The sequence below is a fragment of the Cannabis sativa genome, chromosome 5 (assembly GCF_029168945.1).
Source record: "Cannabis sativa cultivar Pink pepper isolate KNU-18-1 chromosome 5, ASM2916894v1, whole genome shotgun sequence".
In the NCBI taxonomy this organism is placed as follows: domain Eukaryota; kingdom Viridiplantae; phylum Streptophyta; class Magnoliopsida; order Rosales; family Cannabaceae; genus Cannabis; species Cannabis sativa.
In genome coordinates, this window is record NC_083605.1 from 24,886,754 (window position 1) to 24,905,555 (window position 18,802).

Here is an 18,802-nt window from a genome sequence, read left to right on the forward strand (position 1 = left end):
GGGGCCACGCCCAGAGAATGAAATCAATTAATAAAGTATCAAAATTACAAAGACAATTGACTTAAACAAGTTTAGACTCCCTCTAAATTATTGCCGCAATCCTTTGTAATCCACTTTATGAATCTGACTTCTGAAACACCTTCTAGCCCGAACTCCCTTCGTCTTTGAAGTGTGAGTGCTTACTTCCTCCCGAAGTAAGGCTTCAACAAGTCTTCTGCCGAAGACCAATCTCTTGTTCAATCAAGTCGTTCTTCACAAACTCTAGGATAGAGTAAGAACATAAATAAACTACTAGAACCTAGATGAACAACTAGGCTCTCACAAAACAAAGAAAACTCTCTTCTCTCAAATAAGATAAGTGCAAAAAATGAATAATGGAAGAGCTGATTCGAATGGCTGCTCTCTAGGCTCTATTTATAGAACATAGAAACCTTAGAGCCAGTCACAAGATCGGATCTACAGCTGTACAAAAGCTTTCCTAAGTAAACACGATCTGTAGCATGAGATTCGGATGCTGACGCAGCAGATCAGACCAGAAATGGGAAACTTACTATAATCGGGTCCGATCCTTTATCAATACCTGATTACTGCCAAAAACAGGTTAGGTATTATGATTTTATCAAGATACAATCGAAATCAATAAGGAAAAGGCAATAATCAAAGTTTCCTTAAAAAACTAACTTTCCATAAGAAAATTACTTCTCTTACAAGAAGTTTCCAAACAAAGGAAAGTCCAACTGAAAAGGGCAACTTTCCTAACAAAGAAAAGAGCAACTAAAAGCCGAAAACACAAGGTAAGAAATTGGGTATGTATGCAAAAGAATCTTACCATAAAAGAAAAAAATATTTTGTCAACTAACTTGCCAAAAAAGGACTTTACATTAGGTTTGCCTAACATTTTGTATTGGAAGACGAAATTGCATTTCTTTAGTAGTTGTGCAAAATAATCTTAGACGTTACTCACTTGATTCGTCATACCTTCCATGGTAGTATTAACCACCATAGTTAGTTTCAACGACTTTAATTTTCTTGCCTAGTTGATTTGTCAACTATGGTTTAAAATTTAAAAGAAAACAACGTCTAAAGATTAATGCCTTTATGAATAAAATAAATTTTATTAGTCTAAAGACAAGATACTATCATTCCATGAAATCATGAGGAAAGATCCACAAAATATAACATAAATTTTTAGACAATGAAACTTTATTTTGTCACTTGGTTTCCTTTTGTTTGTTTGTTATCCCTTTACAAAATTAAAAATTTATTCAATCAAAGGGTCAATAATTCTATCAAAAGTAAGTCTTTATATTTTTCTTTCGGAGATATAACCTTAATACTTATACTAAAGTATAATAGAATTCTCATGATTCAATTTATGTTTTGTACCACAAGAGAAATTATAAGGTTTCTTTTTATGAAATAAATTTTAATAAATTTATAAATTAAAAAACTAGTAGAACCAATATTGAAAAAGACTTTGAAATTCTAAATGAACAAGAATGACCTAGGGGTTAGCACACAGTGTCTTTGGGGAAAAGCAGAATAGCCGTCTTTGTGGGAAAAAGCAGTATGAAGCCGTGGAAAAAAGCTGAGCTGAATGTTTGGTAAATTATAATTTTTAAAGTGCTGTGAGTTGTTAAGATTCTATTACAATAATGATAATATTTTAATCTAGTTCATTATAATTACAAATATATATATATAAAAATATGTTATATTAAATTTTTATTTTTTATATATTTTTAATTATTTTTTTCTATAGTATAAATTTATATGCATTTGATAAAAATAATTTTTAATATCTTTAAATTATATTTTTATCACTTGCAAAAGATAAAATTGTAGTTTGTAAGAAACATAAATTGATATTATTTATTAATAATAAAAATATAAATATAAAATATTTTTTAAAATAAAATAAAAAATTAGAAATTTAAATATTATTTATTTTTAAATATTTTTTCATTTAAAAAATATTTTTATTTTTTATAATATATAATAAATAATTAAATAAATTTTTAGTAAAAATAATTTATTATAAAGTCTTTTAATCAAAACAGCTTTTTCTAAAAGTTGGGTTGTACCAACTTTAGCTTTTAGCTGTAGCTTTTCCATAATTTCTTCAATAAGCTGTTTTTTAACTGCTTACCAAACACCTTTTTGTCACAGCTTTTTTGAAAAGCAGCTTTTAGCTTTTCCAAAAGCTGTGCCAAACGGGCCCCTAATTTATTCAAAATAAAATTCCAAACCAAAAAGTCGTCTAGGTGTTAATACTGTATAAGTCTTTTCGAAATCTAAAAAATAACTAGTTTTTAACCATAGTTTGAATATTGTTATAGCATCAAGTGTAGTTGTTTTCCTATTGCCTTAAAAGATGAATCTTTCATCATCACTTGGCTTTTAGTTTCACAGATAACATTCTATGGTTATACTAAGCAATAACACAAAATTTTGCCTACTAAGTACATATATAGGTACAATAAATTAAATCATTTACAAACAAACCACAAACTCATTTTCCTTAGATATGTCGAATGTCATACTTAACACTTTAGCCTTATTTTTAAGAGAAGGCTGTGAAGAATCCAGTTTCAAGAGAAGGAGATTCAGACTCAGATCTTGGTGATACTCTACTACAGAAAGGATACAAGGGTTAGAGATCTGAGTGGAAGGAGACATTATATTCCGCTGCAACCACTGTAAGGTTCCTGATACTTTATACGTGTTTATTTCGTATCGTTTTAGAAGTTCATATTTAGGATGTTAATAACATACTTGTTAGTAAATCTAGATCCTTGTAAAATAATTCCAACTGCAAGAACAACAACTAAAACTCTAATTCATGCAAAACTATTTTCTTAAAATTCAAGAAAACAAGAGTAGGGGTTTAAAGGATTATACCTTGGCTTGAGATCACTATCAACTAGCTGAGAATTACTGGAAAAAAATTCCAACCCTAGCAGCCCTAGAAATTTCGAGAGAGAGAGAGAGAGAGAGAGAGAGAGAGAGAGAGAGAGAGAGAGAGAGAGAGAGAGAGAGAGAGAGAGAGAGAGAGTTTCCTTTTTTTTTTCTTTCAAATTTTCTTCTTTTTGAATAAATGAAATAAAAACTTTGTTTTATTAAAATATCTCAGCCAATTTAATTTTTTAAAAAATCTGATTGTTAAATCAATACAAAGTCCACTAAAGGACAAAATATAAATGGGCAAAAAGACCATTTTGCTCCTTCCACACTAAAAGTCATAAAAGGTCACTTAGGGGTATTTTTGTCAACTCTAAAATCTCGACCATTCCTAACATTCCCAATGTCTAACTTTATTGTCCAGCTATACTAAAAAAATACTAGGATGTGATTCTAATAACCAAACACCGCGTTCTAATGTTGCCGGACACAAAACATGTAAAATTATGAAATTTCTATATATGACATATAAAATGCATTCTGAATTCAAATAAATCATCATAAATAAATAATTCAGAGCTAATAAATAATTTTCATAATTAAACCCTAATTATCTACTAATTTTCAAATTAAAGCTAAGCGGTCTTTACATACTTGCTTTAATTATTTACACGTGGTGATTCATATTGTAAATAAGATTTCGCTGTATGTTGACCAAATTATGAGTCAACACTTACCACAATAGAGTTTCCTCTATATGAGTCGTGAATTGCCAATTCCAATCCTTAATTTATTACATAAAGGTTTAAGTAACACAATTATTAGGCAACGTATAAACAACATAGTCCCAACTATGTATAATCAATGTGCTTGGACATTGCAAATAGGACTAAAAATATTATTGCATGATCAGTTTTCAATTATCGATTAATTATTGGAGCGTCAGTAAAACTGATGGCCAACTATAATGCAACAATATAAAAACAAATATCAAAAATTCGTGCCCAGATCCATGACGCGAGATGAATGCGAGTTTAGTTTGTTTCTGCAATTTTAATTGAACATTTCCAAGATTGAAATTGAGGAAAATAACGTTAATGCAGCAATTAGAATATTAGTTACTCTAGTGATACATATTGGAAGAGGTTTCAATAGTTACATTTTTATTATAACCATCATGGTTACATTTTTTTTAAGCCATTGTGATTAATTTGGAAATTAAATAAAAATAAATAATAAATAACTTGTAACCTGAAAGTAACCTAATAATTTATTCCTTATAAAACTTTAATAAAGTTTAATAATATTTTAAAATTAAATTAATTATAATTATTAATTAATTTTTTACAATTTATTACTATATAAGGATCTTTTAGCAATTTATTTTTTTGCACTTAAATTATTTAAAATTTTATAGCAAAATTTTTTATAATTTAAAATTATATATATATAATTTCATAATTTAAATTTTATTATACTTGTTATCTTAATTTTAAATTATTACACTTAATTATTTAATTTTTTTATTTAAATATTTAAAAAGTAAAAAGTGAAATAAGTTGAAGAATTTTTTAGAAAAAAAATGGCTACACTTGTTATCGATTGACTAGCTTGAGGCTTCATACTTAGTTCATCTAATTGTAACAAAATAGTTAAATATCATCTAAAAATAATTAATTATTTAAAAATTTATTATAAGAAGAGAATTTTAATTTGTGTAAAAAAAAGTTTAATTTTTGTAAAAAAAAAAAAAAACATTTATTGTAAATATTATAATTAAATGACTTAATTGTTAAAATAATTAGAGTAATGATTTAAATATAAATAAAAAATTATTTATAAATATTAATTGCTAAAAGAGGTCTTGTTAAATATTTAATTAATTATTTTAAGAAAATAATTAATTATAATTAATTAATTCTAAAAAAAAGAATGTTTATATTAGTAACCTGCTATTACAGGTCACAGAAAAATGTAATCATGATGGTTATAATAAAAATGTAACTATTGAATAGTCACCCGATACATATTTTATGGGTTATACCTAATTTTGATTGATCGAGAACTCAAGATCTATTTATTACGGGTCTACATCTTATAAATCTGTATATTGAATTTAGGAGAAATTAGTTTTATGGAATTTGAATTATTTTAAAGGATTGAAGTTATGTTTTAAACTAATTTTTCTCTATAAAATCGCTCATCAATTGGTAATGGTTGATTTTTTCGGTTTAATTTTTTTTCTTCTTAGGTTGATTTGCCCAAATTCATGGTGCTGCTTCTTCGTTGCCGAGCTCCTTCCATTCCCATTGCAAAGAAAAAAAAATTAATAACCAATTTGCCAAAAAATAAAGTTGAAAAATTAACTTACTAAAACCTATATGTTTTTAGACCAATTTACCAAAACTTATATAATTCATAAACATGCAATACAAATAAACTTTTATAATTTCTCAAGATAAATATATTAGCACAAAAATAATTATAAAAAACACCTACATAAATATTACTCTAAAAATAAAATCTACTGTAAATTAACATTTACATGGTTTCTCTTTACAGAAAGAAAAACAAATATTGATATTCCTCTTTGTATTTCACGATTGCAATGCTTTTTCCATGTATTAGTATCTCTTTTCTTTACACCATGTCTATGATGTGTGTATAAGGGAGCCAAAGCAGAAATTGAGTCAGAAGATCTATGTAGTTTGACGACCGTAAATAAACTACCATGAATTTCTTTGCAAAAGAAAAACAACATTCTACTTGTACACTTATCTCTCCAACCTAAATTAAAACTAAAATTACAATTGATCAAACATAGATTCTCAGCGAGGGGATATGGTAGGAACGACACCACTAACAAGATCACTTCCTGATATAGATGCAGAAACAAATGAGTTCATCGTGACCAAGGATGAAGGTGGTGTTGCAGAAGAGCCAGAATAGGTGGAAGTTGATTCTGAAACAGTTGTGTCTGATTCTGGCATTATCTGAAGTATGTCTTCTAGCTCCCTCACCACTTCCAACATTGATGGCCTCTTCTCTGTCTGGTCATGGCAACAGCTGAGTGCCAAAGCTGCAAACCTTTCGATACATGCAGATGGATAGGAGCCCATGTTGGAGTCTATAACAGAGAACATCGTCCCAGACTGATGCGCTGTCAACACCTGAAACAAGATTACAAGTTTTGCATAATCTTAGATAGATGTTAAATCTACAAGTTGCATGAATATGATTCTATGCTATGTGTCATTGAATAAAAGGAATCAGATTCAGTTTAAGAATGTTCAAATGGAATGAAATGAAATGTTTGGAAACTATTTTCGGAGACATCGTTAAGTCATGCTTAAAGCGTACAGGTCCACACAAACTTCTATATCCACTGCCTATTATATAGAAGTGTGTTTGATCTCTCATTGTAACTCTTCACTGAAAGTAGTTCAATCCAGATCTTAGTAAAACCAATTTATTATCAAGTTAACTAATATGTATAATGAGTTGGAAGGAAGTCATAAAATTCTTAAAATCATAATGTGCAGAGACATATCATAACTAGGTACGGAGCAAGAAGAGTTTATTGGAGGAGAAATACCTCGCGGACAATGTTTTTTCCATGCGAAATTGGATGCATGCCTGTCAAGAGCTCCAGAAATACAACTCCTAGACTGTAGACATCACTTTTGTCTGTCAACTTATGAGTCAAAAAATATTCCGGATCCAGGTAGCCCTGCAAACATGATCGCATTCTAAATGAAGCACAGAATAGATACTACTATGTTAACGGTAACTGAAAAGAACAAACTAAAATGAAAAACATGTTGCATCAAAGCTTTGATAATGATAATATTACAACTATATTCAAATCATAGTGCGCTCGAAAGGGATGATTTTAGCTTATGAATGGTCCAAAATGTCTCAAATTTCATCCCCTGTCAACTGGCTCACTATTATTGGAATATTGGGCCAAAGAATAACCCAGGAAAGGTTTAAGCTGGTTTAAGTTCATAACTCGCTGTCACTTTTCAGTTTAGTAATTTTCAATTGCGCAATGATCCAACCTTTCACCCAGCTTCAATATACTACAAAATAGTTTTTTTTTTTCTCTCACAAGGTTGAAGTTCTAAAACAAATTCATTCTACAAACTAAGCTAACTTGCACCAATATCATGTGGAATGGCTGAATGCTGCAAGAGGCTACAGAATTTTGGATATATATAACTTCTGGTTTCATTGTGGAACAAGTAACACGGGTATTTTCTTGTTCACAAAACCCTTTACTACGCCAGCCAGGTTTCAACCACAAAACTTATTTTGAATTTGGCATGCACTCACAGAATCAGCACTTCATGTTAAGGTAAAATGAGTTAAAAGTAAGTTATAAAATGCATAAAAAACCATATTTTAAATATCTCTCTACACATATATATTGAGAAGTAGACATACTGGTGTTCCCTTCACAACTGTAGATACATATTCAGGAACTGTCCCTTCGGAATCCAGCATTGGTGCGAGTCGCGACAGTCCAAAATCTGCTACTTTAGCAGTGAAGTTAGAATCCAGAAGTATGTTGCTTGCTTTAATATCCCGGTGGAATATAGGAGGGTCTGCTTCAGTATGTAGGTAAAGAATTCCTTTAGCTGAACCCATTGCTACTCGTAATCTCATACTGAAATTCAAGGTTCCCTTTGCCTTAGCTGTCATAACATGGTCACAACATCATTATACTATATTAATATCTTGGATTCTTTATAACAGAAAAAGAATTGCACAAATGCACAATGAGTAACTGCACATTTTGAATATTCACCATGAGAAGGGAAAGAAAAACATTAGAAACCAAAAGAAGTCAGACAAATAAAGATGTTCTCAATTAAAGTACTTAAACCATTGTATGATTGAGATTCAAACTATTGTTTCAAAGTAAAATCAAACAATAGATCCTTTCCCGGCATTTTATGACATTTAACATAACTTATTTCAGATTTTGCATAAGGGTAGTCAAATAAAATCCAAGGAGTAGATTAGAAACATGAGAATTTATGAACCATATGATGAAGATTATCATACCAGAAAGCCAGTCCCTCAATGTTCCATTAGGCATGAACTCATAAACTAGCATCTGCACATGTATGAAGAACATAAATTGATGTAATTTATAGATTCAGCAATCCTGGTAAGTTTTTTGGGGACTGAAACTATGAACCTTAAAGTTCCATAGAAGTAATTTTAACATACATAATTAAAATTCATTCTTTAATGATATCAATTCCCTAACAATGAATGATAAAAAATGATGGTATGGTATTAAGCAGTTGATTTTTTTTATTCGTTTACAATTCTTATTTGGATCAAACAGTGCAATGCCAGTGAAAATGTATATCATTAATGGATTTAAATCATAACAATTTCCGAGAGAAGATTTCCTATTTTGTATTGAATTCACTTATCACTTTTATGGTGCTAGAATTGATAGCAGATACACAGCACCAAACAACTTGACAATAACCAAAACCATGATCACCCTCCCCAAATAAATTAAATTAGATTACTAGTTGAAACAAACAGGAAATCTATTAATATTATTCAACTGAAAAGATTACTAGTTGAAGATTGGGCAAAATAATTATAAAAAATACCTGCTCGTCTTCTTCATCACAATACCCAAGTAATGAAACCAGGTTCCGGTGATGTAACCTCGATAACAGTTCTATCTCTGTCAAAAATTCTTTCTGGCCCTGCAATGATCCTTCCTCTGCACGTTTTATGGCCACAAATGTGTTGTCTGCTAAAACTCCTTTATAAACCTTTCCATAACCTCCTCGACCAACTTGAGCTGAGAAATTAAAATTCTCGGTAGCTGATGCCATTTCTTTAAAAGTGAATGGCTTTACACCATCAATCTTCATGGAAGCCATCGATGCTGTGAAATTGGATTCATGTCATTTTAGTTGATGTTAAAAGTTCTTAGAGTGCCATCATAATATCATACTTCATAGTATAAACAAAACTTACACGAACGTCTTCTTAATGGTGCTTGATGATATTTGGCATGTCTCATGGTGAGAAATGAGACTATTGCAGAAATGGTAACTATACAAGCAATAGCCCCAAGTATAATCGCTGCCAAAATGCCTTTACTAATTCCAGCACTATGTTTGCTAATAAACAACTCTGCATACATAAAAATATTCAATAAAAAACCATTGATTATATAGTGGAAAATTAAATACATCAGCCAAATTATGTACTAATCTAAAAAAATGTATTATGTTACAATTTTTTAATTTTATTAATGCTACAAAGCTCAATCTGCATAACCATGTCTCCATGGTTGCTAGTGTGATCAACTCAGGTTCAAGGCATTTACATAGCTGGACTCAATTGGCAGGTCCTTATGCATGTGTCTTTCGTTCAGGAATATGTTATAGTCATAAAAAGAACCTATTATATATCTATATATATACATAAATATCACACAAAAAATAAATAGAGAAACAATAACTTCATTGTAGATATAACATTTTCTTCTCCTTCTAAGTTGTCAATTGGGTTTCAGTCCGTGGTATAATTTTACAACTTTCAACTTCATACACACAAATTCATCTGGACAATGTATAAACAAAATAATAAGCGTTGCATAAACCAAATTGGAGCTAAGTTTGCAATATATCTCGTAAATAACCTTGATAATTTCTCAATTATTTTTCAACCAAAGAACAAGTAGAATATAATTAGCAGTTGACTTTGTGTAATTGAAGAACCATTAGTTTTTAAGAGAAAATAGAAGGCATAAGGCTATAATGAATATACATGCTGCTATACTACATACCATCTTCATAAGGTCCCAGGAGAGTGAAGTTCAGAAGCTCATATGGTCCAAAAAAGTCAGTACGAGGAAAATTCCAGGAGGTAAATTGTTCTCTAATTCGATGAAGCTCACTTTTGTTGAATGTATGTGATTGAGAATCATTGAACAAAGGAAAAAGCTTCAAATACATCTGGAGACGAGGTCCTTCTTCCCAGAAAAATGAATCAATTGACAATTGAGAAACCTTCAGCTTGAGAGCACTAGTTAGATACACCTGAAATTCACTACTGTATGGACGAAAATAAGAAAAACTTGGGCTCTTTAGCCTATATCCAATTCTGATTGGCGCTGCACAATAGCAATCTGAAGATGATGGGACAAATTCATAGAAATCATCTAGTGGGCATGCTTGAACATCACAACTTTTTTTTGGATCTTTAGGTTCTTCAGCGATCTCATTCTGTTCAGCATCCAATTTACAAAACTGGCCTATGTTTTGTATGGTTGCATTATTGCAGATAGGATTGTTTACAAGCCTGAGGAAAAGCTGCTACAGTTATCAAAACTTGAGTTTATAAAACTATATTCAAGACATAGACTTGTGCAAAACATATTTCATTTCAAATAGATAATATGTTGACAGTTGTATTAGATAGCATAGTACAAGTTTTATCTTTGTCAAAATTCAATTTTCTTGCTACACGATGCATAGAATGATAGAAAGCATACCTCAGAGTGACATTTTTTTGAGGATTTATATCTTCCAATAAGGCTGATAATGAATTGTTACTCAGATCACTGAAATATCAAGTTTATGAATCAGTAAACTTCAATTCAAAATTACAAAAATATCCCCCATCGACTGTAACAGTCGTTTGTCAGTTGTTGACGTATTAAAGTAATCAACTAATTTTTAGCTAAGAGAAGTGTTATATAGGAGATCTTAACTAGAATGGATAAACAATTTATTAATGATATTATGTTTGTTTCTGTATAATGACAGATAGCATTCAAATATTGGTCCATCAAAACCATAAGAGCAGCATATGATCCTTTTCGATGGAAACTAAAATGAAAAATTGTCAAAGAGCACATAAACACGTACAGTTTCTGCAGTGAAGGAAGATCCCAAAAACTTCCTGGAATAGATCCATTAAGACGGTTATACGACAAATCTCTGCAATAGCAAGAATAAATTTCTTTACAGGGTAACTTCACAAAACAAATATATAAATAACAGAGTAAATATCAAAATTAAATATTGTGCAAGAGGTCAACATGAACTTTCATAAAATAAATATTGTGGGAATATAAATATGAATTCACGTACATTGTTGTCACATTATGAGAAAGCTTTTGTGATGGTATGGATCCAACTAGATGATTCCTGCTCAAGTCTCTGTACGTGAACCAAGTAAGATTTTAAATAATGATCAATCATAACACAATTAAAAAGAAATGGAAAAAAAAACAGCATTCTTGAAGGACCTTTTTAATCCTAGAAGCTAAAAAAGAGCTGAAATAAGCTAAGCCAAACAGGGCCTAGTCAATAATAAGGAAAGGTTGAACATTGAGTCATCGCCAAACCATGAACTTACATATAACTAAGGTTACCTATCCTGCTTAGATCAGGAACAGTTCCTTGCAAGCCGCAATTCCTAAGACTTCTGCAACAAGCGAAAAAGAATAACAAAGAGTTAAAAAACTTGTAACCGATGTAGTTTTTAGAACATTATTCAGAATAATGTCAGGACAGATTTTCTTCATAAAAACTATGAGATCACAAAAAGAATGAAATATTTAGGATGAGATAAAACCTGCAAACAATTTTCATATGAAAACAAAAGGTTTCAAAATCAAAGACTACTATTTTACTGAAGCGAAATTGGAAATTCACCAAAGTGTATTTACATGTGGATGGCATTCTGGATTCAACTAGAAATGTTCTCTTCATGTGTGCCTATGCTCTTATTATTACCATATATAATTAGAAACAAGTGCCTAGATATTAACGATATTAGCAATATTTCAAAATCCAAAACTAATAGACATGTTCATCTATTCACAGAGTGAAATAATATTTTTTCTACAACACTTACATTTTAGTTAATTTCGAAAGGTTGCCGTAGGTAGCCGGAATCTCAGATTCACTGAAATTGTTGTTATCAAGTTGACTGCAAAAGAAAGAACACATTTATAAATAAAATATCAGTACTATTTTGTCATTTCATTTCCTATGTAAACAGCATAGGATTGTTAACAATAAGAGTTAAAGTTAATAAATAGTGGCTTATCATAAATCATGAAGAGAACCAGTTTTGCCTAAGCATTTTAGAAAAAGGATATTCCGATTACATTCTCGAAACAGTTCCCCAGTTCAAATGAAAGACTTGAGAGTCTAATTAGAAACTTAGTTGTCTTTTTGTTCATTAAATAAAGTACACAAAAATTTAGATGCAAGTAGTAATCTTAAGAGAATGGAACTGACTCAGTGTCAAAGTATCAACATTTGAACTAAGGTTTCGGCTTTATACCTTACCTTGAATTTCCTTCTTTTAAGTAAAGATTTTATACCAGCTATGAAGCATGAACAATTAGCTTTGGCTTTCAAATATCCTAATGCTACACAAATCAGTGACTAAAAGAGAACATATAACTTAAGTAACAAAGTAATGAAAAAACAAAATACAGTTCAAGAACCTAGATCATTTACTGATGTAATTTATAGGTAATTTCATTAAGTAATCCAATAATGTTGAGCAGGAGAAGCATACAGTATGGCCAGCTCTGTTATGTTTGCAAGTTCTGGTGGGAGCATCCCAGTAAAGTTGTTATTATCCAAAAGCCTGCGATATTTTATTTTTATTCGCCAACCACATGTTCCCAAGATGTTAGCCTACTTCCAAAAATTCCATGAATAAATGAAGCAAGTGGTACATTAACTCACAAGTGAAGAAGACGGGGTAACTTGGAAAGCTCAGAAGGAATTTGACCACTGAAAGAATTGTTGTTGAAGTGGCTGCAAAGTAAGAGGCATAAGGTAAGAGTAAGACACACATGTAAAAGCAGGTCAGCTTGAAGAGGTGTTTTTCAAAAAGATGCACTTACAGGTGTCTAACACCGTTCAAATTTGCAAAAGATTTTGGTATTGGACCTGACATTTGGTTCTCATCGACCTGTAGTCGATTTAATTTTGATAGATTTCCAAGCTCATCAGGAAAAGAACCTGTAAGTTTGTTTCCATTCAGGAGCCTGCATATGAAATATATGAGAAAGAGTTACATTGGTTTAAACAGAACTAGTTCCTCATCCTTAATTACCTCATCTTTCGTATTAATACTAAATATGTTTGCCGGTACATCATCTAATGTGTAACTAGTCAGTATGAATATGAGAATTTCAAATTACATATAGCAAAGGAGAAAGCTTTAAACATTGCGATCAATCAAATTACAAAGAGATAAGTAGGCCTGTGAGAACAGCTTAAATATTAAAAAGCCGACATAAGAAGATTATCCATTAAAAAGCCGTCGACAAACTTTCCAGAGGAACAAATCAATCAAGGAATGCTTAAAAACTTTTTTCTAAGCATGAATGCTGTTGACAGACAAATTAAACTACTATAAATTTTCTTTTTTACTACTAAACAAAAAAAAAAAAAAAAAAAAAAAGAGGTTTGAAAACAAAATAAGATCCAACTTACAAGAGTTTCAGGTTTTTAATGTTTCCAATCTCCTTGGGAATTGTGCCCGTTAATTCATTCCACATGAAATCTCTTCCAAATGATAAGAAAATGGTGTCAGTACAAATGAAAATTTTATCAGGAAAACTTCTTCATGTGCAATCAAATTTTAAGAGATATGGCTCACAATATCCAAAGATGAGTTAGCTGTCCCAGCTCAGGAGCTAAAATTCCTGTGAGATTCATTCCCATCATTTGGCTGCATCAAATCTTTTATTAAACATGGATGACATAACAGAAAATTAGAGCAGAGAGAGAGAGAATCAAGAATGATGCAAGATTCAAGTCAAGAATAATAATAATGATTAAACCCAGTTCTAATGACTTAGTTATCTCCCAATAGCAGCCTAAAGGAAAATTATTCATGACTCTCAAAGAAAGTAAAGAATGGTATGACATACAGTTCTGTAACATGCAAGTATCCATCAGTCCCAGTTTTGTTTGAACAAGTAACTCTATTCCACTTAGATACGCATGGATCCCCCTTGTTCCAATTTCGGATATTCTTCATTGGATCAATCAATCTGCTCTTTACAGCCTCCAAAGCTTTCACTGCAAATATTAACCAACAAGGCAAAATTTCAAGTCTTTTCCATTTGACTGAAAACATATCGATTACCTTGCCTTTCCTTGTCTTTATTGAAAAACAAAACCATCACATTTGGTTAATTTTGAGTACTACTTAAAAAATATTGTTTTTTTTTTCGCTGGGAACTTAAAAAAATACTGTTAATGCACCAATTTTAGAAAAAGATATTCTATATTTTAAAAGTTTGTCCCATTTGGGTAAATGTAAAATTATGCACCTCCTGAGAAACAAGTACCGTTGATATAAATATGCATATACATAAATGAAGTAAAGACTATAATTACTCAGAAGACCAACTAATTAAAACATGGTACCAACTATTTTAAGGAAGAAAAAAGAATAATAAATGAAATTTCAAGTTACTTAATGGCAAGTTCAGAGCAAACAAGGTTTAATAATTAAGCAAGCAATTGATGGTCAGAATTTTGAAAAATAAACAGATAATGGAAAACACTAAGTAATAAGAAAAACAGAAGAAAATGGACCTTCAGAGGGATCTGTAACTTGTGCAACAACGAGAAGAAGAAAGTAAGAATATGAGACCGCAAAAAGACATGCCAAAACTCTTAGCTTCCACATCTTGATACCCTAAAACACAGATAAGAAAGAATTGTCAAAATTTAGTTGAGAAAGAGAAATGCAAAGTTCAGAATTATATTTTTCTAGTTTGTGGCTCAATTATTAAATTTTTCTTTTCTCCCTGGAATCTCAGCCAGACACGTCAGCTTAATAAATTGTTCAACGACAAACATGAGTTAATGAATCTCCGGAAAACAAAAGTAAGAGCATTAAATGATCATTATCAACATCATGCCTTAAATGATTGAATGAATGAGAGATTTAATGATGACGGATTTAGCGGTGAAGAGAGGGAAATATGGTGGAATAGAAGTGCAGTAGGGCTGGAACTGGAAACTCCTAGGACCAAACCATAAGACCGAACACAAAGTCAATGGGACTAAAGAGAGCAAAACACGCTCTGAAAGCATCGTTGTCGTCACGATGTATTGCGGATGAAATTCATTAATCTGTCTTGATTAAATCAATAATACAGAGGGAGTGGTTTATATATATAAACCAGCTGGAAAAGAAGGATACAACTGTTATCCTACAATTAAGGAAAAGGTTATAACAAATATAACCGACATTGACACATAACAAACAGCTAACCAATTGGGAAGGAAATCTGAAACCTATTACCCCCCCTCAAGATGGATGGTAGATATCATGGACAGACATCTTGGTTAAGTGTGTGGTGAGTGTAGTAGAAGCTAAAGGTTTAGTAAAGATGTCAGCGAGTTGAAGTGTGCTGCTAATAGGAATAAGCCGAACAGTGTTGTTGTTGATCTTCTCACGAATGAAATGACAGTCGATCTCAATGTGTTTTGTTCGTTCGTGATAGGTGGGATTGTTGGCAATGTGGATTGCAGAATGGTTGTCACAGTAGATGAAGGCAGGGCTGGTTTGTTGAATGTGTAGATCGTGTAGAAGATAGCGAATCCAAGTGAGTTCACTGGTGGTGGCGGCTAAGGCGCGGTATTCTGCTTCAGCAGAGCTTTTAGAGATGGTGGGCTGCTTTTTAGTTCTCCATGAGATGAGGTTGTCTCCCAAAAAAATGCAGAAGCCCGTGACAGAACGCCTAGTGATTGGACAAGAGGCCCAATCGGAGTCCGAGAAACCCCTCAAGTGTAGAGATGATGATGCTGAATAAAGAATTCCTTGTCCAGGTGAGTTCTTAAGATAGCGAAGCAAGTGATGAAGGGCTGGGAGGTGTGTTGTACGCGGTTGAGCCATGAATTGGTAAAAGATTGTTGACGACGAAAGTAATATCCGTGAGAGTGTGTGAGATATAGGAGTCGCCCGATAAGTTGCACGTAGGAAGATGGGTGTTGAAGTATATCTCTTGATGATCATCGAAGCTTGGTGCGGGGATCCATTGGTGTTTTAGCGGGCTTCTTGCCTAATGAATCCGGTGTCTTCGAAAGGCTGCGGCGTATATTTCCGTTGAGAGAGGAAAAGACTATCTTTGGTGCGGGCAAATTCGAAACCCAAAAAATATTTGAGTGGACCAAGTGCTTTGAGTTTGAACTTTTGATGTAGCGTGTGTTGTAATTGATGAAGAGCAGTGAGATTGGGGCCAGTAATTACAATATCATCAACATAGACTAAAAGAGCGATGAAAGAGCTTGCTGATCCTTTAGTGAAGAGTGTGTAATCGGCTTGAGATTGGAGAAATCCTTCTTCAAGCAAGGCTTCGGAGAGCTTTGTGTACCATTGGCGAGAAGATTGGCGAAGACCATAAATCGATTTGTGTAGTTTGCAAACCAAGGGTGTACTGCCGACGAAGAAGAAGAAGGAGTGAAAGCGAGAGGCAATTGCATATAAACTTCCTCATGGAGATCTCCATTGAGGAAGGCGTTGTTAATATCAAGTTGTAATATGTGCCAATGGTTAATAGTAGAGATAGCGAAGCAATTTAAAAGTGACCATCTTGGCCACGGGGGAAAAGGTGTCAAAAAAATCGAGGCCCTCTTGTTGAGTGAAGCCTTGAGCAACGAGTCTTGCTTTATAGCGCTCTACACTGCCATCTTTATTGAACTTGATCTTATAGACCCAACGACATCCAATTGCCTTTTTATCTGGAGGAAGTCGAACCACGGTCAAGTCTTGTTATGTATTAGTGCAATGAGTTCAACATTCATTGCTTGAAGCCAATGTTTAAAATGGATGGCTTGATAATAATTTTGTGGTTCTTTTTCTGCAGAAATAGCAAAAATAAAGGCATTATGTAAAGTGGACAACTTATCATAAGATAAAACTTTAGTAAGAGAATGAGGAGTTGAGAGTTTGGTATGTATATGAGAGTAACACTCATAGTCTTGTAAATATCTTGGGGTTTTGGTTGGTCTGCTGGTGCGGTACGTGTAGGGAAACCGCTGGTATGGTGGGAGATGATGTGTTCGTGGTGGAAATAGTAGGTGCATGAGGACATTCTTCTTGCGATGCAGGGACGACGAGGAAGAAGTGGGAAGTGGCATTTGTATTGTCTGTGGAAAATCATCGGATTGTGGAAATAGATGGATAATACACATAGGTGTATTAGTGACGATAGAAGGTAAAAGCGAGATAATAAAGGGATTTAAACAAGCGATGCATTTGTGTTGATTTTAGAAAAAGGAAAAATATGTTCATGGAAAACTACATTAGTGAAATAAAAAATTGTTTGGTGTTTAAATCATATAGTCTGTATCCTTTAACACCTTGGGGATATCCCATGAAAACACATGGTGTAGCTCTTGCTGCAAACTTGGTCCTGTGGGCAGTGATAGTAGAAGCAAAAGCTAGGCATCCAAACACTTTAAGGTTAGTGTAATCAGGTTGCTTACCATATAATTTTTCATAAGGAGTTAGATTACCAAGGTTGGGAGTGGGGGATCTATTTATTAAAAAAACAGATGTCATTATACATTCAGTCCAAAAATGAAGAGGAATGTGGGCTTGAAAACATAATGCTCGAGCAACATTGAGGAGATGCTGATGCTTTCTTTCAGCGATAGCATTTTGTTCAGGTGTTTCAATGCAAGTATAATCATGTAAAATGCCATGTTTGAGAAAGAGATCTTTAAAAACCAATTCAGGGGCATTATCAGAACGAAAGCATTTAAAAACACACTTAAATTGAGTTTGAACATAAGATAAAAATTGAGGGATAATAAAAGTAACATCAGATTTTTGTTTGAGCAAATATATCCATGTAAAACGAGAATGGTCATCAACTAAAGTTAAAAAATATCGATGATTAGAGTGAGATGTAACATGATATGGTCCCCAAATATCACAATGAATGAGATCAAACACACATGTTCGGAAAAGGTAGTGTTATTAGGAAATGGCAATCTTTTTTTGTTTTGCCAAGGGACATATGTAACAAGGTTCATTCTTGTGAGCGGTTTTAACAAGACATTGCGGTTATTACTAAGAAGATTTAAATGCTTTTGAGACAAATGGCCAAGCCTAGAGTGCCATGTCTCAGCAGAAACAGCAAAAACGTGAGAAGGAGGATGTGTGAGATCCAAGATGTACAGCCCATTAATGGAATCACCTCTGCCAATCATCTTCTGGCTGGTGTGTTCCTGTATGTGAAAACTGTTAGAATGAAAAAGAACTTGAAGAGAGGTATGATTAGTGAGGCTGCTTACAGATATAATATTATATTTGAAGGTGGGTACATACAAGACATTTGTAAGAGTTAACTCGAACGTAGAGAAAGCGTACCATAACTAACATGAAGACAATCATTATTAGGTAAAATAAGTTTAGTTGAAGCAATTGGACTAGCACGGATTGAAAAAGTTTAATGTTAGAACATATATGTCTTGTGGCGCACAGTCGATTATCCGAGAATTGAATTTAGGTAAAATAGAATTGCATGAAGAAACAATACCAATGTTACCTGCGAAGTACTAGGATCCAAGACAATATTGCTGAAGCATTTGTGTTGCCGAGATTTAGCAATTGTTGGTATTGAGTAGCGAAAGCGAGGAAGAAAAGTATTGTTGTCGACGGGAGCGGTGACTTTTTCTTGTTCGGTTTCCACTTGATTTCTTCTTTGCCTCTTTGGACTTAGCCGATTTTGTTGTATCCGGAGGATACCCGTGTATCTTGTAACACTTGTCTGGTATGGCCATGAATATTACAATGGGTACAAAATGAATCTATTTCTCTTAGGAGGATTGTTTCTTGGAGGTTGAACATCGAT

General features: G+C 32.6%; 1 protein-coding gene across 2 annotated transcripts; it reads right to left on the reverse strand.

Annotated features, from left to right (window-relative positions):
- Positions 1 to 5,383: 5,383 nt before the first annotated feature.
- On the reverse strand, positions 5,384 to 15,068 carry LOC115702204 (probable LRR receptor-like serine/threonine-protein kinase At1g06840). 2 transcript variants are annotated; one of them, XM_030629656.2, is made up of 20 exons: positions 14,858 to 15,068; positions 14,529 to 14,631; positions 13,856 to 14,006; positions 13,582 to 13,653; positions 13,416 to 13,487; positions 12,821 to 12,964; positions 12,660 to 12,731; positions 12,487 to 12,558; positions 11,812 to 11,886; positions 11,311 to 11,379; positions 11,043 to 11,111; positions 10,818 to 10,889; positions 10,442 to 10,510; positions 9,734 to 10,248; positions 8,917 to 9,075; positions 8,541 to 8,824; positions 7,972 to 8,023; positions 7,348 to 7,598; positions 6,497 to 6,631; positions 5,384 to 6,071 (listed from the first exon to the last, which is right to left on the reverse strand). In XM_030629656.2, exons 2-20 carry the CDS (start codon positions 14,620 to 14,622, stop codon positions 5,730 to 5,732), a joined length of 2,769 nt encoding a protein of 922 aa, XP_030485516.2. In that variant the 5' UTR covers positions 14,623 to 14,631; positions 14,858 to 15,068; the 3' UTR covers positions 5,384 to 5,729. The 2 variants fall into 2 exon arrangements, with proteins under 2 accessions (XP_030485516.2, XP_060971521.1); XM_061115538.1 differs by lacking the exons at positions 14,529 to 14,631; positions 14,858 to 15,068 and having other exon boundaries at positions 13,582 to 13,664; positions 13,856 to 13,997.
- Between the last annotated feature and the right edge of the window lie 3,734 nt (positions 15,069 to 18,802).